The sequence below is a fragment of the Cnephaeus nilssonii genome, assembly GCF_951640355.1.
Source record: "Cnephaeus nilssonii genome assembly, chromosome: 14".
Lineage (NCBI taxonomy): Eukaryota > Metazoa > Chordata > Mammalia > Chiroptera > Vespertilionidae > Cnephaeus > Cnephaeus nilssonii.
This window is the reverse complement of record NC_137085.1, coordinates 13,769,673-13,793,396: the sequence shown is the minus strand read 5'-3', so window position 1 is coordinate 13,793,396 and position 23,724 is coordinate 13,769,673. Positions and strand designations below refer to the sequence as shown.

General features: G+C 43.8%; 1 protein-coding gene across 2 annotated transcripts in view; it reads left to right on the top strand.

Moving 5' to 3' along the window:
• Window positions 1-23,724, top strand: part of BRINP1 (BMP/retinoic acid inducible neural specific 1) — a 161,444-nt gene that overhangs the window by 97,319 nt on the left and 40,401 nt on the right. For both annotated transcript variants that reach the window (XM_079791451.1, XM_079791450.1), the window contains exons 3-5: window positions 5,757-5,947; window positions 10,741-10,910; window positions 13,782-13,887. In XM_079791451.1, coding sequence (XP_079647577.1) covers window positions 5,757-5,947; window positions 10,741-10,910; window positions 13,782-13,887 — 467 coding nt within the window. The remainder of the gene's footprint in view (window positions 1-5,756; window positions 5,948-10,740; window positions 10,911-13,781; window positions 13,888-23,724) is intronic.

Here is a 23,724-nt window from a genome sequence, read left to right as displayed (position 1 = left end):
ATGATTGTTTCCCCCTCTCTCCCATCCCACCATCCATCCACTGTCACCCACCTTCCCATTGAAGCCTCTCCTATAAGCATAGCGACAGCTAGAATATTGATAATGCCTTTAATGCTAGAGTGTTATTGAGGCCTTATTATGTTCTAGGTACTGACTGTGCTTCATGAATTAATACAGTTCTAAACCCATCCCTCTAGGATAAACATCCCCTGGATCACATCCACATTTCACAAACTGTAAGCAAACTTGTCCTCTATCTCAGCGGTCGCCAGCTGGTGGTCCGTGAGGTCCGAAAGGTTGGTGACTGCTGCTCCATCTCACAGCTAGTCGGTGGCAGAGTCGAGTTTTAACCCAAGATTTCTCCCCCCCCCCCCCCAGAGCCCAAGCTGAGAGATACAGAGCTGAAGACCATCTAATACATCAGCTTATTTCTCTAGGACACAGAGCCAGTTCCCAGTTCTCCTGTCTGTCTTACCACCTTTTCTCCTTCAGTGCCACCTCATGCTCAGTGTGTCATTGAATGGGTGTGTGTGCATCTGTGTGTGTGTGTGTGTGTGTGTGTGTGTGTGTGCGTGTGTTGGGGGGGTGGTGCATGCACGCATACACAGGAGAACAGAGCGCTAGTAAAGAGGGTGAGTGAGCTTTCCTACCCAGGTGATGCTAAGCGTTGGACTGACCATCTTCTCTCCAGCCTTATCTGAAGTCCTGCCACCCGACCCCAGTCTCCATCCATCCTCTGCCTCTGTCAGCAGGAGCCTCCGTCTTCCACTCCCTCATTGGGATGGGCCTTGCTGCAGCCACCCCCTGCCCCCATCCAGGATCCCCTTTTAGTCTCAGTCTAATTGGTATGCCTGTCCTGCTGGGAGGCTTCATTGGGCATAAGCATATTCCAGGGATCCTGTGCCTTTGTGAGTGCTCCTTCTCCCCCAAGGGGAATCCACTTGCGCTGTGGGCTCAGAAGGAAAGATATGCGTTCCGTTGTGCTCAATTCACTGAGAACTTACATGACATTGTTCCTGGGCCAGCAGAGCAGTTAGGCAAGATGATGAGCAGGGCTTTCTCACTCTCTTTTATTTTTTACTTTTTTTTTTAACGTGAGTGTGTGTGTGTGCGTGTGTGTGTGTGTGTGTGTGTGTGTGTGTGTGTGTGTGTTTTAAAGGTGGAACGTTGCAATGGAAAGGGCACTATATTTGGAGTGCTGAGCTAGGGTCTGATTTCAGCCCTGCCAGTCATTGTTGTGTGATCTTGGGCAAATAACTTAATGTCTTTGAAATTCAGTTTTCCCATCTGTGGGTTGAGTGAGTTAAATTTGATGACTTCTATGAAAGGCGTCAGTGATGCTTTTAGAACAGGGGTCATACTCCCTCTGGGCCAAATCCGGCCTGCCATCTGCTTGGTAAATAAAGTTTTATCGGAACACAGCCATGCTCACTTATGTATGTACTGTTTATGGTAGCAAAACCAAAATATTTACTATAATGGCCCTTTACAGAAAACAAGATTGCCTGCTCCTCTTTTCAAACATAAGTCTGATTGGCTCATTGTTCAAAACTTTGTATTGATTTTCTATATTACTTAGAATTTAAAAATAAAAAATCTTTATCAAATCTAACTTATCTTTTTGAGATCTTTCAATTCCATATTTTAAGGGTTGGTTTTTTATTTCCCTATCACTCTTTCTTTCATCTTATCTTGTCTTATCTACTCATCTAGACCTGCCTGCTCAGTGCTCCCTAAACCTAGCGATCACATTTCTACCTCAGGACCTTTGCACCTGCTTTTCTTTTCCTAGATCACTGCCAAGTAACTCCATGGTCTCTTCATTCCCACCAAGTCTTTCCTGAAATGTCATCAAATCAGGAAGGCTTTTCCAAACATCTATATAAAACCACACCTTCACCCACCCCTGGATACCCTGACCTTCTTCCTCTGCTTTTTGTCTTCCTAACATGTATGTCCCTCTGACACATTACACATTTTTTCTTTGTTATCTGTCCACCCTCACCTGTATGCATGATCCTTGATAGCAGGACTTTAATTTGTTAACTGCTCTATCCTCCTATCTGGAAAAATACTAGGTGCTCAGATTTTGAAAACCTAAATCCATCGTTTCAACTCTAGCGTTGTTTAATTCTACTTCTGAATGGCTCTGGGCTCCATGAAAGCCCTTTCACCGGTGTGCATTTTGGCGAAGAGTACACAGTTGTAGAATCCTGTGACTACTAGTCTTTGCTCCAACATCCGTATAATGTCACAGAGTCATGTGAACTTATTCTCTGAAAGGTGTTAGTCTGGATTGTTGGCCAATGAGAACAGTTTACAGACAGAAGTCTAATAACAAAGTTCGGCACACAAGGCACTTTGTCATGTGGTCCCTGACAACTTGTCTGTCTCTACCTCTAATCATTTTATACATCCATGCATACACATGCACCACACACACACACACACACACACACACACACACACACGAATGCTGCACACACATATACATCCCTCTCTCTCCAACTGTCTTACCTTCTCTCATTCTCCTTCATAGGAGGAGATCTCATTCTTCCTAAACCATTCTTTCACTATCCTTGTCCAAACCCTACATGCCCTTTAAGATTCAACTTGTACAGAAAATTCTTTGACAGTTCTCCTCCCACCCCTCCCGACTGGGTCAGGGACCCTCCTATCTGATCGCTGTGTGACTAAAATGACCATTGCGAGTAGCACACTACGGTTAAGTGGCTCTCCTAGTCATCTCCTTTTCCCAGGAAGATGGGTTCCTTAGGCTCGTGGCTCTGTTGGTGATGTTGAACATGCAGAGCCTGGCACAGAATCAGCGCTTCATAACAGTCTGCCCCAGTGACTGGGCCTCTCCCAAGAGCCAGGCCCTGCTCAGCAGGCCACCACCACCCCCTTAGGCCTGGCATCACCTGCCAGGGAGGAGCAGGAAGCCAGCCTCAGCTTCCTCCCTAGTTTTTCAAGGAAGCAACACAGAGGGCAGGCCCTGGGGGTGTAGCTGTGCATTTCCGGAAGACGATGGAGGCTGTTAAAAAAGCAAAACAGGATTGAGTCATGGGCTTGTACTTCGGTGGTGGGTGGCATATTCCTTTGGGCCAGTCCTGCTTCTACTATGGTTTTCATATCTACCTCTCAGTGTCTACATTAAAAGAATGATTTATGAATCAGGATACCGGTTTCCTACTTTCAGCTCTTCCACTAACTGGTAGAGTTCTGTGACTTGTGTCATGTTGCTTAATCTTTCTGTGTGTTAGTTTTGAGGAATGTAGACATAGCCACATAAAAAAAAATAGTAACCCAGGGTCATAAGTTATAAATAAAAGTGATACATATGTGATATAGTATTATAATGATAATATATAACATATAAAACTATATATTCAGCTAGTATACTGTATATGTCCATGTAATAGTTTCTATGCATATATGTATATATATAATTCCATAACTAATGTATATAATTTAATATAATTCAATAAATTTCAGGGATAATCTGATGAGGAAAGAATTTTTTTTCAGAAATATCTGATGATTCTCATTGCTTTCTGTTTTTATTCTCACCCAAGGATATGTGTTGTTGTTGTTTTTAAATTAAAATTTTATAGAGAGAAATAAATAGAGAGAAGTGGCCATATTGCGTAACCTAATCGTGAAAGTAACATTCACTCCCCTTCCTATTCTATTCTTTGGAAGCAAGTTGCTGGGTCCACTTGTGCCCACACTCATTGGGAAGGGATTACATGGGGTGTGAATACCAGGGGCCTAGGGTCATTGGGATTCATGTCCAAGCCACCTACCACACCTGTGGAATTCCTCGCCACTAGCTATCACGTCCCCTACCCTTCCCCATATCTGGTCACCCCTCTTGCCCCATCTTGTCAACCTCTTCACCCCCTTCTTCCTACATCTCCTGTCTTGTTCAGCCCTTCCCATATGCATTATATATCCCCCTCTCACTCACTGTGCCCCTGCCCTTTCCTCCACGTGCATAGCTGTGTGTGTTTCCTTGTGTTAACAGCATTTCCGTTTGTCTCAGTCCCGTGGGAACTTCAAAACAATAGTTCAGGTGTGACCTCCTCTATGAAGCACCCCCGGGAGACCTGAGATGTCTGGGTTCCTTCTGAGTTCTGTAGTCCTTGATTTGAAATAAATTGTAAATTTCCCTTCCCTGCCAGACTGTGAGCTTCTTCAGGCCACGGGACCGTGACATGCCCATCCCCCTTTGTAGACATGATCCTCTGTGCCCTGTAAGGGTTCACTGAGTGCAGTGGATTGATTTAATAAGTACCCATGTCTACAATACTGAGCTCACTTTATTTAGAATTTGAACTATGCTATGAATTATGGACAGAGATTCCTGAAGCAGACCTAGACTGTAGCTCCGAGGCTTGGAAACGTATTCCGATGTGAAAGCTTTCTTCAGACCCAGTCTCCTCTGCGTCAGGGATCAGACACCACCACTGACTTACCTGGGCATGTCCGGCGGGATTCCCACACTCTTCTGCCTCTTCTTGCTCCCTGCCCCGTCCTTCATTTGTCTCTCCCATCCTGTGGCAGGAGAGAGAGACCTTTACATTAAACTCTGGTTCCCATCATTTATCTATGCTGACCTTACACTCCTCTTGGCTGGTCTGTTTTTCTCAAGGGACCTAGAGCTTGTAACTCAGGCAGGTTGGAGAGCTGATTATTCCTGGGTAACTTCGTCTTTGGTAAGAACAGAGGTCATTACTAAAGCAAAGGGCACCTGAACCAAGGTCCCTTAAGTTCCTACTGGGATTCAGTGTGCATGCTCCTTGTCCATCATCCAGGAACCTTTAATGATTTAGGTGTCTGGGAATTTGTGAGGAAATAATGCTATGAAGCGATCTTTCACACTGAATTAGTGCCTGGCAGTTTCCAGAGGCATTTTCATACCCTATGCTTCATGGAACCTGTGCTTCGTAGGAGAGAGATACTATTAGTTGGATTTTATAGATGAGGAAAGGTAGGCCCAGAGAAGTGACATGCTCTGTCCAAGATCGCATCACAGTTTACAAGAGGCGGAGTGAGAGCCTGCTGAGTTGGACTCCCACGTTCAGTGCTCTCTGGTCTTGCTCTATCTTATCATTAGTGAAGGGAAAGATGAAACCCCCCACCCCCCAGTCCTCAGAACCTAGCTTAATTTCTTCCAGATTGTAGTTGCTCAATGAACTCATGTTAAATTTTTTAATTAAACTGAGCTCTGGGCTTATTTGATTTTGTAATTGTCTTAGAACAGGTCTCAGTTTGCTTTGTGCCGTAGATCTTGCCCATTGTTGCATAGCCTGCCTCCCCCTCTGTCCCTCCCTTCTTCCCTTTCATCCATTCATTTGTTGATTTATTCATCTAGCTAGAATTTTCATTAGTCCTACCATGTAACATGTACCTAGGACTATCCCATTTCTATGGTATCATTCACAGTCTAGTGAGAGAGGTGGATAAGCATGGAGACAACAGTGGTACATTTGTATCCCTGCTGCTCTGTAAGCTACATGAGAACACGGCCGTGTCTCTCAGGTTCACCAAAGTCTCCCAGGGATGAGAAGTGTGTTCAATAAATATTTGTTGGCTGAAGAGGATTGAGAGCTCCGGCTCTAAGTATCACTTGACACATATGAAGACTAATTGTAGTCACTCTCTCCCAGAAGAGGGGTGTCTGGATGGTGGGTAGGCTTTGGCTTGGGGTAGAAGTGGTAAGTTGCAGAGTCTCACTCATCTCTCCTGCCCAGGGAGTTTGCCCGTTGGAAGGTGAGGAACACAGCCATCGAGAGGAGAGACCTGGTCCGTCACCCAGTGCCCCTCATGCCGGAGTTTCAAAGGAGCATCCGCCTGCTGGGCAGGAGACCCACCACTCAGCAGTTCATCGACACCATCATCAAAAAGTACGGCACCCACCTCCTCATCTCTGCCACCTTGGGAGGTAGGTCAGCAGCCACGGGGCCAGAGCCTCGTTATGATTTTGGATCTGGGAAGGAGGGGAGGGCGGGATGCCCTGGGATCCAAGCTGAACTGTCATCTTTGCCACGGCCCATCTCTCCAAGGTGGATATCGCCACATAAGTCAGGTTGTCTCTGTTCTTGTGGTCATCTTAGAGCAGTTGATTCTGTTGTCTGGGGCCATCTCTCTTGACAGTTTACTAACTTCTGTGGAAGCATGGCTTCACCTTGGAATTAGCTCATTTTCTTGTTGGGAATGCTTCATTTGGTTATTGTATTAGTTCCTTTGGCAATGTAGTCTGATCTGGGGAAATAATTGCAATGCAGGTGTTGTTTGGAGAATTGCCTTTGTTAGTTTAAGTCTGCTTGAGGGACTGATAGCTTAAGGCTCAATTTTACAAAGGGGGTATCATTGGTGTCTTCAATGGTCTTGGAGTAGGTTACTAGGAAGGCCGATGGGGTGTTCCACTCTGCTCAGCCTTGCCCATCCCTCCCAAGTCCAATCAGTCTTTAGGGTGTAAGGAGAAGAGGGGAGGATAAAAGGCAGCCAAGAAATGCAAAAAAGGGGGGATGGTAGAGACTATGCATTTAGATGCTCATGGGTCTTGCCTGCATTATTTTATGTTGTACACTGCCATCCCTCCGTCATCGGTTTTCTTCCACCACAGTGACTGGGTCCACCGAAGTCTGAGAAAATCCTTTGGTGGGAAGTCACCATGCCAGCTCCTCAGAGCTGCTAGGTGGCCTTTGGATAGGGCGTATGGCAGCTACACAGGATACTAGATGTCTTCTCCTTCAGCGGAGGGGTGAGCACCAGGGGCCGCCGTGGTTCATACTCAGGCAGGGAGGAAAGTGGCTGTCAGGTGGACAGGAGCTGACCAGGTGGAGGGAAGGAGGGAAGCTTTCTAGGCTGAGCAGGCAGTTGCATTTTGAGGAAGATCAGATTAGGAAGCTGATGATGTGAGGAACGTGGATTGGTTTGGCAAATTCACTCATTCTTATAGCATTAGCTACTAATATTGAGTATATGCCCATACCACACACTGTATATTGTCTTTTGTCCTCCAAAACTGCACGTTAAGTCAAATTATCTGCATTTTATAGGTAAAGAGGCTTAGACTTAGAAGAGTCTGGCTAGTATGTGACAAAGCTATGTTTCTTTTTCTGTTTTTTTTTTTGTGTTTTTTTTTTTTTTTCAAATTCAATGTATTTAAACAAAAACAGAAAAGTTAACCCTTAGCTTTTAATTTAGGGCTTTCAGTCCACAAAGCCTGCACTAGTTTTCGGCCCAACACCAGTCATGCATTGGTAATTCATCCACCAAGCCACCCACTCCCCCAAACAACCTAGCGGTATGGATTTGTTGCTTATTGCTAGTCAGGGATCAGGTGAAGTCGGACTGTGAATGTTAAATCATGGAGTATAAATTCTATTCTCTTGTAAAGTGAAAATGAAATCACTTCTACATTGAGTGTTGCATTAACCTGTAGCCCTTTTTTTAAACTTCCCCTACTTCCCATTTTACCTGAAAAATAAAATTGTTGCGACCAATTCAGTTCTTCCATTAGAGGCTGTGCTCTGTCTGAGTCTCTGGAAACCCCAATGACAGACCTTTCTTTTGCGGTGAAATATATTTTTAATTTTCCAAGGCGAGGTGGTGAATTATTCACAGAGCCTTGCTCCTCTCCTGTTTCTACAGCACAACATTTTAAAATATGCAAAGCTTTGGAGTGAGTTTTGGTATTGGACAGCGGGCCCTAGATGTTCCCTCCACGGGGAGGAGTGGGCAGGGGGAAGGGAAAGATTGATTGTTGATTGAACACAAGGCACCAGGAATCCTGGGAGGTCCTTCTCACACCATCATTTAATTCATTTTTTCATTCATTCATTCATTCATTCGTTCATTCATTCATAGAAAAATAGCTCTTAAGGGCCTCCTCATGCAGAGGGAGGGAAGGGAGGTAAGTTGTAATGAACGAAAGGGCAGGCTCTGGGGTTTGATTGCCTGGGTTCCCATCCTGCCGCCTGCTCCTCACCAGGTCTGTGTCCCCTTGGCAAGTTACTCTCCCTCTAACTTGTCTTCCCCTTGTATAACTAGAGATAACTATAGGACTCCCTTGATTTAGATTGTGAGGATTAAAGAAAAGGATGCCTCAGAAGTGCTCAGTGCACTTACCAAATTTTTTTTGCACCTAACAAATTGTTGCCGTTGTTGTTGGTATAGTTATTGTTGATACTATACTTGTTATCATTTAGTGGGCTAAGGAACCACTCACTAGATGAATGGGAGACATTGACCAAATCATTTTTCTGTCCAGATATGAGTTTTCCTGTCTAAATATAGGAGTTGTAGAAAATTTTATTCACTGTAATTTTTCCTAAGGAGAACTCTCTATCCGTTTAGGAGAAATGCTTTGATAAGCTGTTTGAGGTGTCAGGTGAGTTCCTAAGGGCATATTCAACAACAACTGCTATCCATAAACTGTCACATGTGGGACAAGGAAATGCATTTGTATGGCTCTGAGGGAAAGTGGAAGAAAGTGAGTGAGAAAGAAAAAGTGGAGGCGGTGGGAAGGCTGACAACTAAGACATATCCATGGGATCCTCAATTTTTTGCTGAGATCTATCAAACTCCCAAAATGCTTGGAATGAGCGACTTTCTTAGGGAAAGTGGTAAAGGGAAGTTTTGGGGGTTGAGGGTTACTCACAGGAATACCATTTTCCCTTAGTTCCTCAAAAGATCATATTTTGGCCCAAAGGAAGCCCCTTGGAGCGTGGGTATCTGTGTGCTGCGCATGATAAGCTTGCAGCACGCATAAACAGGTGTGTGCACATGCCTACCTGTGCTTGGATATAAGTCAGCCCATGTGTGGACCTACCTGCACACTCAGTGCATACAAGCTCACTCATTGGACTTGTGGATGCAATGTCCACATATGGGTATATGTGAGCTTGCACATGCACATGTGTGTACATTGCATGAATGTTTTTTTATGTGCCAAGGTTCATGTTTTTTGTACTTGTATGTATGTTTGTGTGTCTACTCATTCACACCCTGCATTGTGGGACATCTCCCCTTGGCTAAGAGGAAGGCTGAGAATAAAGTCACAGGGGTTCTGAAGGGAAGGATGAGGGGTGCCCAGAGGCTACTAGTATAGTTCAGACCCCCACCCTCCATCTGGAAGTTGTAGCCCCTATTGACTGAAAAGGCCAGATGATCAGCTCCCACCTCAGCCCCCGCCTCCCCACCATGTGGCTGAGTCCACTTTGTTCCCCTCCGCAAGTCGGCAAGTCGGGCTGCAGAGAGGGAGGCAGGGCCCCCCGAGAACAGACGCCTAGGAACGGCCTCTGTGAGGTGAAGAGGCAATTTGCAGCAATGCCCTAGTGGGAAAGCAACTCGAAACAGGACAGTCTCTTAATAAACAAGAAATTAAGTCTTAATAATGTAGCGAGAAGCCCGTTAACCCCTCTTGATCTAAAGTTTGCTGCTGCCAGTCCTCAGTCCAGAGGGACCGGGCTGATTTCACCTCCTCTCTCACAGGCCCCTTAGAGCCTGAGCTGACCCTTGGAATACTTATTTCCTCTGCCGCTTGCCTCTACCTTCCAGCATATTCCCTTAATTTAATCACTTACCTTTCCACCCATCTATCTATACATCTACTCAGTCGATCATCTATCCACCCATCCATCCATCTACCCATCCATTTATCCTTCAGATGATAACGGAGCATCTGCTCTTCTTCTGACTAGGAGAAGCACCGAGTCTTTGTCCCCCCAGGCTGCACCCACCATCCTGAACTATAAGTCTGATTGCATCTAAAGTCATTTTTAAGCCAAACCTATTCAGGTTGCAATGCTGTTCAAAGGATGCAAGATCATGTCCTCTTTGATAACCGGTGAGGGCTTCATGGGAAACTGCAGACAGGAGTGTCTTATTCTGAACTTAACTTAAGTGGAGGCCTGGGAAACCCAGAGAGGAATTTTGATGTTGGTGAACCTTCTTACTGGGATGTAGCCTCTTCTCCACTGCACTCTGAGAAAAAACAGTGCCTGGTATGTGTAGGTAGTTAAGGAAAAAATATCAATGAATTATTTACTACTATCTACTATATGCTGAGCACTGGGCTTTGTACAAGGGATAAAGAAGTGCCTAATATAGACAGTGTCTTACTTCACAGAGCTCACAGTTTAGATTTTTCTCTATAACAAGCACATTTTTTCTATCCCTTTCTCTCAACTATGTCTTTATCTATCTATCTATTTGTCTATCAACTATTATATATCTATCTCTTTGGCTGTCCACTATTCTGTCCATCCAGCCATCTGTCCATCTAGGGAGGGGTAGCAGAAAGAGAAAGAGAGAAAGGGAAGGAGGGAAGAGGTGAGGGGAGAGATGAGAAAAGGAAAAGGAGGGACTAGATGATGAGGAGGAAACAGAATGAGGAGAAAGGAATGGGAAGGGGCCATCTATGGCAAATTAATCAATTTACAGGAGACTGAACTCAAAGAGAGGAGGTGAGTCGTGAGATGCTGCTGGTGAGAAGTACAAAGTGGATTAGTAGGGGTTGGACTTGATGACTAAGAGTTTTTCTGTGATCTTTGTCTTAATGGAGCTTGATACTCAAAGCAACCTATGGTCTATTTCTCTTTCTTTGTGCTCTTGATTTGGGCGAAACCAGTGGGAGGTTTGAGGGTCTTTTCAGCCTCCACGCCCTGGAGCTGGGCCTCCCACCCCAAGGCTAGAAGGGCTGCCTGAGCTTCTTTCCTTTCTGTGCAGGGGAGGAGGCCTTGACCATGTACATGGACAAAAGTCGCCTCGACAGGAAGTCAGGGAATGCCACTCAAAGTGTTGAAGCTCTGCACCAGCTTGCATCGTCATACTTTGTGGACCGTGATGGCACCATGAGGAGGCTCCATGAGATCCAGATATCAACTGGCGCAATCAAGGTACAGCCTGAGGGTGGGCTGGGTGGCAGGTTCCTAAGACAACAGCACTGCAGCCCACGTATTCTGTGAGTTGATGGGCAGATACAATCCCTGGCTTTACCCCCATGTACCTTAACAGTAACCCATGACTGATGTGGTCAAGTGCATGGGCATTGTCATTAGGGTGACCATCGGTACTGATTCACTGGGGCAGCCCTGGCTATGGCCATAGCATAATTAGCAACAATCTTGTCATTCACTCTCAAAGTTCTCCTGTATGGATGATTTTCAGGCTCTGTCTTAGAGAGGAAACTGAGGCAACAATGGGTAGATGATTTTCTGAAGGTCTCAGAGCTACTGAATTACAGTAATTTCTTGAACACCTGTCTTTTTTATTCCTCACCCCTATAGTACAGATGGAAAAGTTGTGATTCAAGGGTTAAAGACAATTGCTCAGGGGTTCACGGATAGAGAGTACCTTAACAGGGACTAGAACTCTAGTCTCTAGACCATTTTCTGGAAAGGGCCAGATAATAAATATGGAAAGCTTTGCGGGTCATATGGTCTCTGTTGCTGCAACTCAATTCTGCTGCTATTACATAAAAATTAGCCATAGACAATATGTGTACAAATGGGTGTGGCTGCTTGCCAATAAAACTTTATTTTCAAAGACAGGCAGTCTGTCAGGCTCATCTACATGATGCTCATCTACACCAGCATTAGCCAATAGAACTTTCCAAGATGATGGAAATTCCCTGTGTCTGTGCTGGCCAAGACAATAGCCTCCAGTCATCAGGGGTCAGGGAGCCCTTGAAATGTAGCTACGGAGGAACTAAATGTGTACGTTTATTTCATTTTAATTAATTTTAATAGCCACACTAAATAGAGCAGCTGTAGACGTTTAATTCAGTGCCTTACTGCACAGGAACTTAAAAAAAAACAACAGATTCCATTTTAAGTGCAATAAATTCAGGGGTTTCCTGTATAAAGAGAATAAGGGAGAAGGACCTTTTGAATATAATTAATCAATTCTGAGAGTTTCAATGCAGATTTTTTTGCCTCTCAAATTTTTAAAACCAGATTATACCTGCCTTGTACTTCTCAATCTTCAGTCTAATTTTTCCCCTGAATAAAATGCAGACCTAGTCTGATATTAAGACTTCCTACAATGTCCCTAGGAAAAAAGTCTATGTGTGGGGGCCGGGGGACGTGGGGAAAGGTAGGGGCAGTGTAGGGGAGACTCAGGCAGAAGAGTCAGAAATTGTTGAAGGCAAGAGAAAAATGTGACGGGAGAGAGTTACTGAAGAGGGGAAGGTAGGAAGGAGAGAAATAAATCAGTTCAACAAACAAAGAGCCAGTTATCCAAGAACCTCCTGTACTGGGGGGATTATGTGGTTGGGGAACTTGGCACAGAGAGGCGGATCTTGATGAAGCCGTCAGAGTCAGAGTGAAGCAAAGGCCGGGTTTTTATTATCATCAAATGGTTCTCTCCCCACTGGAAGGGGCCGAATTGAGAGATCGAAGCGCTGTCACAGGCTCATCCTCTTCTGTGCGTCCAGGAAGTGCAGCGGGAGCACTCTCTCAGAGAAATCTCAGCCCACTCAACGAGCCCTTCCTACAGGAGCCCTGTCTTCCCCACTCACCTGAGGCCTTGACTTGCCCTGACATTTCTTGACACGCCCTGGAGACCCCGCCGGCTGAAAGACACACGGCTGACCCGGGTGGGGAAGTTTCCCCCATGGTTTCCTTTCCCTGGGCATCTCTAGAAAAACAAATTGGTAGCTTTGACTCTCACTCGATAACAACCATGTTCTAATAACTACATTATTATTATGCTCAAAAAATAAAAATAAAAAGAATGATTTGTCAAAACCCCAAAGCGAATGGTCCTGCATTTATTTATTGTTTCCTAAGTGCTAGACACTTCAAAAATATGATCCCTTTACCTACTGAGGTGGCTGAGAGTGTTAGTAACATTTTGTAGATGGGGACGCCGAGGCTTAGGAAAGGAAGTCCCAGATCCAGCTCCCCACAGCTGGCAGGGGCAGCGCTGGCATTGGGAGGTCCCTGAGGATGTTTCCCCAGTCATCACTTCCTCCAGCAGCCAACGTTGGCTTTACAGTTGGGTGCAAATCTCAAAGTAGTTCTACAAGTGCCTGTGTTCAATGATGGGAAGTGAAGGCTAAAGGGCTGATGAAACCCCTTTTCCTACTGAACTGTTTCTATTCCAAGGTTATCTTTCTGAATAGCTGGTCCCCCATGGTCCACCAGTGTTCTAGGACAGTGTTTGGAACTGCACCACCAAAGCACCAGACGTTTTGTTTTGCTGTGCTGTTGATGGCGCTCCTTGCTGAGTTAATTTTTAAATGGGGATAATTTGATGTTCTCACCTGATAATAATGCATATGCATGTATTATAATTCCTAGAGACTTTTGGCAGTAAGATGCCCATTTTTGAATGTATGCCCTATTACTAGGCACTTCCATCCATCACATCTAATCTCGCCACCTTCCTGGGAAGGATTTACAGGTTAGAGAAGTCAAGTCATTAGTGGACCAGCCAGGATCTAACACTGGTGCTCCTGATTCTAAAGGCCATGCTTTTGAAGTGTACAGCTTTCACTTATTAGTTCCTATATTACTTAGAGCGACTCTGTGGAGAACCACGGACAGAGCCTGTGCATTCTGCCTCCAGCCTGTCAGCTCGACTGGCCTGCCTTCTTGTCCTCCACTTGGTGACAGCAGGCATGGCCCTTGGCACAGGCAAGGTGCTCAGGAAGCAGCCATGGGCTTGGGGCCCAGGACTTTCTCTGCCGGCTTTGCTCTGCGGGGGCCTGACCTTGCATACTGGGGTATATGTCTCACATCTGTCACCCTTGATGTCCACTCCAGGTCACAGAGACACGCACTGGGCCCCTGGGCTGTAACAGCTACGACAATCTGGACTCTGTGAGTTCTGTCCTTCTGCAAAGCACCGAGAGCAAACTTCACCTTCAAGGTAGGTGCTGGTGGCCATGGTGGGACCAGAGAGTGGAGGGAGAGGCTGCCTGGGGAAGGCAGGCTATGCGGGGAGAGTGAAGAAGAAGATGGAAGACAGAAAAACAATAAAAACTGAGGCATTCATGATGTAAAGTCCTTTAAAAAATTTAACATGGACAGGACATTAAACTCGTGGTTATTAATTAGTTTTCGGATACCAAGTAGGGAATTGCGAGCTTTATCTGATTATTTTGATGAAAACGTCTAAACAGTGTTATTTATAGATGCTCTAGATCTAATATATATATTAAACTTTCATATCATATCAGCTATATTTCATACGTTATGGTGTTAGATTTTCAATGTATTTTGGCAGGTGTTATTTGAACTCTAAGAGCTATAGGACAGTTTGAGGAGTTTTTGGTTCTATGTAATTTTTTCCCTTGTTTGTTCATCATTGCTGGTCTTCAGTATATCCCTGCACACATGTGTCTGTGCATGTGTATGTGCTTGTAGCGGAGCTGACAAATACGAACACTCAACACTGCCTGGGGTATAGAGACAGAGCTCTTTGGCATTGTAGTGAGAATGGAAAAATCCTAAGGATTAATTTGTTGCTATATTTAAATATTTGTATTCATTTAATATATATTCTATATCAGGTCCTGTTAGATGCTCCATATATACTCATGACTTTATAATAATATAACCTTTAAAATAGTAATTTTACCCTTATTAATTCATCATAAAGAAGAGAGGAGATTGTAGGGGAAACTGACAAGGCTTTAAATACAGATGGTTCTATTTTAAAAAGCATAATTTATAATAACAGAGAAACAACATAAAGATCTTAATTTTTCACATGAGGAGACTGAGTGACAGCAGTCTCCTCATGTGATGTTGTATGGTGACTGTAGCATCCATACAACATTATATGAGGCAGGTGCTAAAACATTGTTTATAAGGAATTTCCAAGTGTATGTGATAATTATTGGACATAATGTTAATTTAAAAATGGACTGTTTCCAATTGAATATACGGCATGACAATGTAAAATAATAAGAAAAAAAACCAATATTGTAAGGAAATACTCTGAGATGTTAAAAGAGGTTACCTCTGGATGATTAGGTTCTATATTATCTATTTTGGGCTTCCAGCTCCTTTTCTAACTTTTCTAAGGTGATTATGTATTAACTTTATAGTCAGGAAAAGAAGTGACATGCTTTAACTTTGAGCAGACTCAAAATGTGACCTTCTAGTAGGGTGATTCGGAATGTCAGTGGGAGGAAAGTTGGGTTGAGATTGGCAGATTGAGCTAAGCAGGGCTTGATATGACTTTTATATTCTGGTTCCTTGGCAACTCTTTGATGCATGCTCTTGTTAGAGAAGATGGTTGGAAAATGGTTCAGGGAGGGCTTGGAAGTGTCACTGAGATGCAATGAATGAAAAGTCTCAGGGAAATTCAGGCCAAGAAAGTGGTTTAGTGTTAGAACAAAACATATCCTCAAATATAGAGGAATAACCCTACCTCCTTCAGTAAAGAGTAGACAGATGGGTTTGGTAATGCCTGATAAGAAGGTCAGAACTCACTTAGGTGTGCCTGCAATGTCAGTTCCTGTGATAGCTACAGCGACCTTGAAGTGCCAGCAGGGTTTGAACTCAGGGAGTTTGGCTTCAGTCTGCATTGATCACCCTGCTGTGCACACGAGAGGCAGAGAGATTTGTGAGTTAGCATTGGGATAAATTTAGGAGGTATTCACAGGATGTTACTAGGAAGTTATTAGATCATATGGACATTTCAAGGCTGATTTACCATAAATCTAATGAAGCTTGAAGTCCAGGGTTCCCTTACCTTCTAAATCCTCATCTTTTCTCATTCTAAATATTCACTTTCATATCTAATTTGAATTACTTTTCTCTATAAGTCTCAGTCCCCCAAAACCCAGGTCTGCCATTGGTTACATTATTAGAAGTATATTATCCACAAAAAAAGGAGGTGACGGCTTTGTCCTATTCTCGATTGATCGGAACACACCTGAAGCATTGGATTCAAGTCTGCACGTCACACTTCAAGGGGGATATTAAGAAACCACAGTGTGCCTGAGGAGGGTGTCTTATGATAAATAGCTGAAGGTTGACTTTGAACAAAAGATCTTCTCTGCAGATACCTAAAGGATTGTCTTGCAGAAAAGATGGTCAAATTCATTAACATGGATAAAATGGGCTAAGCCCAATCTACTGACCGGAAACTCCAAGGACCCCAGCTTTTAACTGAGATAAAATATATCTCAGTTCAAACTCAGTTTAAAATAGATCTTCTAATGCACATTCATGCTGAACCTAGAGTAGCCTGCTCAAGTGTGTGATGGCTCGGAGTTATAAGTAAATGACATTTGGTAGGAACGTTATAGAGATTATTTAATCATTCCATTGGGTTGGATGATTGAAGCGAGTGGTCTTTAAGGCCTTCTCGATACTGACTCTAGGGTTCTATGAAGACTTTTCTTGAAGCTGGCTATGTGCCAAATTTAATGTTAGACCATGGGCATCTGAGAACAAATCAGTTCATTTCAATTCACTGTATACAGGGTGGAGGGAAAGTAAGTTTAAAGTTGTGAGCATGTGAAATAGTTTATTCTTGCACTATTTATTAATTATCGTATTATTTTCCATACCAACAACTATACAACTACTTTTGCCCTACCCTGCATGCATATATATATATATATATATATATATATATATATATATATATGAACCATATTGGCATTGAGCTAGGCACAGGGATACAGGAGTAACAAGACACAGTTTCTACCCCAAGGAAATATACGCTCCATCAGAAAAGATGGACTTAAACAGTAATAGGCATAATGTATTTTAATGGGGGAAAATATGAGTGTTTTATGGTAGCAGTTTGTATGGGGACTTAACTTACTAGGGAGGCAGGGAAGTTTTCTGGCTAAAAGAGATGTGAAGGAGGAGACCTGAAGGAGGAGAGGAGGACAGGGTCGTGGATATGGAGCAGACGGAGGAGTCTTTATGAAGGGCATTCGAGGAACTAGAAAAGTCCTAGAGATTAAAGCTGAGACACCAGCGGTGAGAAAGACAAAGGGATCCTTCAAATCTTGGAAGGCCTCAGCAGCACATGAATGAGTTGAACACTATTGAGAGCACTGGGCACCATGGAAGGGTTTTTACAAAGGAAGCAGCATGAGAGGTTGATGTTTTGGAAGTCCACTCTGGCTTTGAGTGGTCTGTTAATTAGAGAAGGGCGGGTTACAGGTTGGGGACTGGTTAGAGGCTAGTGCAGTACTTACGATGAGAGGTCACACATTTAGATATGAAGGGAGCAGTTGGGGTGGAGGAAAAGAGACCAATTTTAGAGTTACTTAGAAGGCATCATGACCAGGATTCAGTAAAAAGACCATGAAGAATTTAGATAATTGAGGGAATGGAGTGTGGGGATGAGAGAGAGAGGACGGACAGGAAAATACATATGATTCAAGGTGATATATAATAGAGATAATAAAAGTAATGCATACTATTATGGAGACCCAGAAAGGGGAGTAATTCATTCTGTCTGTCTAAATAGAGGAATCATAGGGGAAAAGTGGTATCGGAGGGAGAATAATCTTCTGGCGCTGGAAGGTGAAAGGAAAAAGCTTCTTAAATATAAGACAGAAGACTATCATCTCAGGACTCCTCAGTAGTCTGATACTTACTCGGCAGAGTATTAAAAGCACTAGGTAGAAGAGAAAGGTTGATAGATCGGACTACATTGAAATTAAGAATTTCTGTTCACCCGAAGCTGCTATTCATAGAATGAAAATGCAAGCTACCGAGTGGAAGGAAATGTCTGTGATATATGTGTCTGAGAGAGAACTCTTGTGCAAAACATATAAATAACTCCTAAAACCAATAAGAGAAAGACAGACAATCCAGCAAGACAAGAAAATGAGTAAAAGATATGAACAGGCACTTCACAAACAAGAATATCAAAGTGGCAAGTAAACATTCGAAAAGGTAATTAACTTTCCTAGTCCTCAGAAAATGTGAATTAACACCACAATTAAATGTCATAACCCAGCAGTCAGTCTGGCTCAAATGAAGAAATATGACAATACCAAGGAGCGACAGTGCGGAGCCTGGGATCTTACACGCATTGCCAGGGGGCGGGGCGGCGGGTGATGGTGATAAGTGAGTACAACGACTTTGGAAAACTCTTTTGTGGTATTTACTAAAAACTCAGCATGTCCTCAGCATCTGACCCAGCAGTTACAACTCCTAAGAATATGCCCAGTAGACATGACATGAATGTTCACCAAAAGACATGAATGTGCATTGCCACTTTATTCAGAATTTCCACGTGGAAGTACCCCCAGATGCCCACATCAACAAGAAAACGGATACATAGGTTGTCACACATTCACCTGAGGGGCTACACCACAGAAATGAGAACCGAATAAATATCCTTTTGTGCAATAATAGGGATGAACCTCATGGCAATCACATTGATAAAAGAAGCCAGACACAAATGAGTATGCGCAGTATGATTCCATTCCCATACAGGACAAAGCCAGTGAAAACAAATACATTGTTTTAGAATCCAGAGAGCCTTTGGGGAGGATAAATGGGGAAGTGAATGATGGGAGACCATGGATGTTTCTGGAATTATTGGTGATGTTCTGTTTCTTGACCTGGGTGGCAGCACATGGTGTGTTCACTTTGTGAAGATACGTGTTGCTATACACGCATGATGTACTTGCATACGTTTCCGTGAATGTGATATGCAGTTAGTAAACACTTATTGAATGATGTGCTCCATCTTGACATCCTCTGGAAAGAGAAAACACGCGTGCAGCAGGGCCATGAACATGCAGGAGGTGGTCAGCCCAGCGAGAAGACCAGCGGCATGGCCTGAGGCCGAGGAGCCAGAAACCACAGCAGATGCTGTGTATTCCGCTCTTCCTTATGAGAAGGACTGCGCTCATTTAGTTTTAGTATATTTATATTTATTGTAATTTAGACTTATTTGTATTATATAATGGTATTTGTTACTTTTTTGTGTGTGTTAATTCTCACCCGAGAATATTTTTCCATTGATTTTTTAGAGAGAGTGGAAGGCAGGGACACAGCTGGGGGAGAGAGATAGAGAGAGAAACATCAACGTAAGGGAGACACACCTATTGATTGCCTCCTGTACGTGCCCACCTGAGCCTGGGAATTGAACCTGCAACCCAGGTACCTGTCCTTGACCAGGAATTGAACCCTCAACCCTTTGGTACATGGGCCAGTGCTCCAACCGCTGAGTGACAATGGCCAGGGCTGTATGTATTACATTTTTAATCCTCACAGCATTGCTACAAGAAAGGCATAAATGATATCACCATTTTGTCAGTGAGGAACAGAGCTGAGAGAGGTTACCCGGTAGGGGACAGAGCCAGAATTGTAAGCCCGGTAGCCTGACTCCAGAGCGTCTCCTTTTCAGAAGGGTGTTGCTCTCAGTTTCTCTCCTAATCCCTCCAAGTGGGGCTGGGAGGGGAGATTCCGCAGAGGTTTATTGTGGTGGATAGAGATGACAATGAGTGACATTTTCCTTGTGGTGTTTCATAACATGTCCATAAAACAGGGCAAAGGGGAGGGATTAGAGAAGAAAACTAGAAATGAGGAAAAGAGGATCATAGAAATGATAAGAAGCTATGTCGTCAAAGAAGCAACAGCTTTGAGTAGTAATAATGCTAACAGCATACGAACTTCTTATTTGTGTACTTCTCCCTCCAAGAAGCCCACTGAGCGTTTTCCTGACACTGTCATGTAATTGAGTCTAGTGTCCATCTGGTGGGGTGTAGAGAGAGCAGAGCTCTCCTCAGTAGCTCACTGACGTGGAAAGGGATGCAGAGAGAATATTTTGCTGAAACCTAGGGATGATCGGGAATTTTTTTCATTCTTATATTCACTCATATATTTAGCATGATTTATTGAACATTGCCTATGCATCAGGTACTATTTTAAGAGCTGGCTATACAGCAGTGAATAAGCTAAGTCTCAATGATTTGGGGGCTTATAGTTAGTATGTGGGGGGAGCAGGCAGTAAACAAGTAAACAAAGAAATGTATTTCTTTACAATCTGAGATAGTGAGGGAATAGGTCATGTAGAAATTTGTAGACAATGGAAAGATTTTAGGTATTACTCAGGATGAAGTGAGAAGCCATTGCAAATGCAGACAGTGGAGTAACGGGACCTGACTTACATTTTAAATGAATCACTGTGACTGTTGAGAAAAGACTATTGAGGGAGAGAACACGTAAAAGGAACCCAGTTAGGAGGGTGTTGTGTTTATCACGATGAGGGAAACGGTGGGCTGGACCATGATAGTGCTAATGAGGGTTGTGAGAAGTGATAGAATTATATATTTTTTAAGAAGCGCTGACATTATTCAGCGATGAGCTGAGACACTTGTGAGAGAAAGAGAGGCGCAGAAGATGGTCCCCAAGTTTTGCCTGAGTAAATCCAATGATGGAATTGCATTAAGGGACCTCTGTCCTCTCTTTTATCGAGTTTAGTTCATCTTTCAATGCCCAACACAAAGGTCCATCCCTGTCAGGCATCCTTCCTTCTGCACCTGCCTTGGTTCAGCTCCTCCCACCTCGTTCCCCCTTCTACCGGACCCCTGCAGTGACTGCCAAGCCAGCCTCCTGGATTCTGATCACTCCTGCTTTCCATCCCCTCACACATGCAAACATGGTCTTTTTAAAGTGAAATCCAGTACAGTCACTCTCCTGCTTAAAACCATCACTTCCTCTGTAGAGTTTGGGTAGAAGGTTTAGACTTTTCAACTTGGCACCAGGCAACATAACCAAACCCTTGCCTAACTTACTTCTTTCTTATCTTTTTCTTATTCCAACATCCAGCACATACCCATATTTTTACCCGAGGCCCATGGGATTTCTTACATTTCACTGCAGGCATGTTTTTAAATTTTTATTCCTTTGCACCTTTGCACATCGTCTCTTAAATTCATGGACTTGCACTTCTCCCAAGAGAGCTTCTCTTGTAGTCTCTGCCCAGGTTATTAGGCATCATACCCACCTTCTTCCATAGGACTTTCTCTCTCTCTCTCTCTCTCTCTCTCTCTCTCTCTCTCTCTCTCTCTCTTTCTCTCTCTCTCTCTCTCTCTCTCACACACACACACACACACACACACACAAACATACACTCATAAAATCATTCTATTATGAATCTGACCCTCCCATCAAAGTCTAAATTCCTCCATGGTAGGGACCATCTCTATCTCTAGCATAATATATAGGACTTGCTATATAAACAGTGCTCAGAATATATTTGTTACATTTATTTATGAATGAATGCATGAATAATTAAATGAATGAATTGCCCAGGATATTGCGAGCTCTGCTTTTCCTGAGCTCTTACATGTCTCCCTCCATACTAGATTCAGTTCAACCTAATGACCATATCCTAAGGGCCTACCATGAGGGAGAGAAGCAGCGCCAACAATCTCCTTCCTCAGTAGCTAGGCAAAATAAATGGAGTGCACATGATTCTTTTCAGAATCATCTTGCAATGAGAGGTAGAAAGAAAGGGACAGAGACTGTAGAATTTTCAGAAATAACACTGGTTTGAGCTGCTGCTCCTTCTCAGGCATGTGCTTATATCCAGTAGCTAATTTGTCCCTCCCATCAACTAAGAGATAGGGATTATTCTCCCCATTATACAGATGATGAAACTGAGGCTCAAAGAGGTAAAATCTCTTTCCTAAGGTTCCCTGGCTCTTGGTTCTTAGTCACCTGGGCTCCTCAGGCTGCTTTACTTCTCTGGGGGAGCTGGGAGTCAGCACAACCCATTCTAGATGTGGGTAGACTAGTAATCTGTCCCCTGCCCGACTGTGGTAGTAGAGGAAGAGGGCAGGGCATGAGCAGGTCTCCGCTTCATAAGCTCTCTCCTCTCTCACACCCCTGTCACCTCGTGTGGCCCTGGGACTCCAGGGTGGACCGCTGAGTGACCATGGCCAGTGCATCCTTGGGATGAGACCCCAATAGAATCAGCCTCATTAGAATCAGTCACTGCTTATGACTAAGGTCCTTCTCGCCCCATTAGCAGGGCCTGGGAGGCACCGATGGGAGTCCTGTTTCCGCCTTTGCATGGCTCTGTCTATGAGGCCTGTTGAATAAAAGAGCAACAGCTCATGCCAAATGGGGTTGCCAACCTTCACCCGGCCGCTGACATCCAAGAACTGGTTTTCCTTTATGAGCCACGGAGTTCCCTGTCCTCTTCGTTGCCAGAGGAAAAGTGGAGCTCTGGTGAGAAGTGAGCTGAAATGCCAGTGAAAGACTCAACCAGAGAACAAAAGGAATGCGGAGCATCAGCAGAGCACATCTGCTGGTGATAAGACCTTGGACTAGTTAATCCAGTCTCTGAGCTGCTTCGGGACTTATAATCTGCCAAATGGGAGTAAAAACACCTCTGCCGTGGAGCTTTTATTTGCACTTAATAGGAAAATATGTAGAAAGCATGTTGCCTAAAAACCAAGGGTGCTGAAATAAAATAATAATGATAGCTACAGTTTACTGGATAATTCTCACGTGCCGGGTACAGAGCTCATATTTTTACGTCGATGTCTCAGGTACACCTCAACACAGATCCATTTTCCAGATTTGAAAATTGAGGCTCCCAAGATTTAAAACTATGTTGTAGGTGGCAGAGCAAGAATTTGAAGCCAGGTCCACTCAATGCCAGTGCTCTTAAACTGTACACCATATTGTTTATCAACCTTGGAGCATATAAATCATAACCATGCTTTTTATTAGAGCATGTGGTTATGTAGTCCTTTCTCTGTGGTTATAGGTTCTGCTAGTTACTTTAGAAAGGCTGTGATTTTTCTAAAATTACTGTGTAACTTGTGTATGTGGGTAGGTATAGCCTTTCCATAGCTGTTCGCACACTGTCTAAATTATCCAGGCCAGAAAAGATCACATGCCTTTAGGACAGTGACTGAGGCCTTGCAACATTCTGCTGATGGGATTTTCGAAAATGCTGCCTCTAACTTGGGGAAATCTGGAATCATCTGGTGACTCAAGACCTAGACGTGCACAAAGTGGTGGAAATTCGGATGGAAGGCTGATGTTGAGAGAAGGGGTATCAGATCACTTACTCTTAAAAAATATATATATGTGTGTGTGTATATATTTGATTGATGTAAGAGAGTAAGGGATAGGGAATGAGACGAAAGAACCATTGATTGGCTGCCTCCTGCATGCCTCCTACTAATAATCAGGCCTGCAAACTGGGCATGTGCCCTGACCAGAAATCTAACCATGACCTCCTGGTTTGTAGGTTGCCACTCAACCACTGAGCCACGCCGGCCAGGCAGAGCACTTACCTCCTGGTGCACGGTCATATGGGGCTATACCTGTCAGTGAACTCTCGGCCGAGTGTACACGTGGGATCCTGTGGGATGGATGGTCAGTGTGGTGAAATGCTCTCCGTTAACAACCAGGTCCCATTCAGTTCCTTGTTGAGCTCACTGTGCAGAAGCCAGGCATCAAGATGTGAAAACGGAAATAAATCACTTGGGAAAGTTCATTCATTGACTCTGACAGATATGGTACCAGTTTATTTTTTACGATGACTAAGTCAATCCTTATTCCTACTCCCCCACATCATCTCAGTGAGAATTAAACTGTCCTTTGGCACTGCAAACAGAACAGTTTGGATGTGCCTGTATTCTGTTCCAGATAGATTTACCTCGTCTTATGTGCACAGTTGTACATATTGGCTACTAAATTGTAATTAAGATCCCTGAGAGAAGAAACCATATCCCTTTTTATTTATCATCTG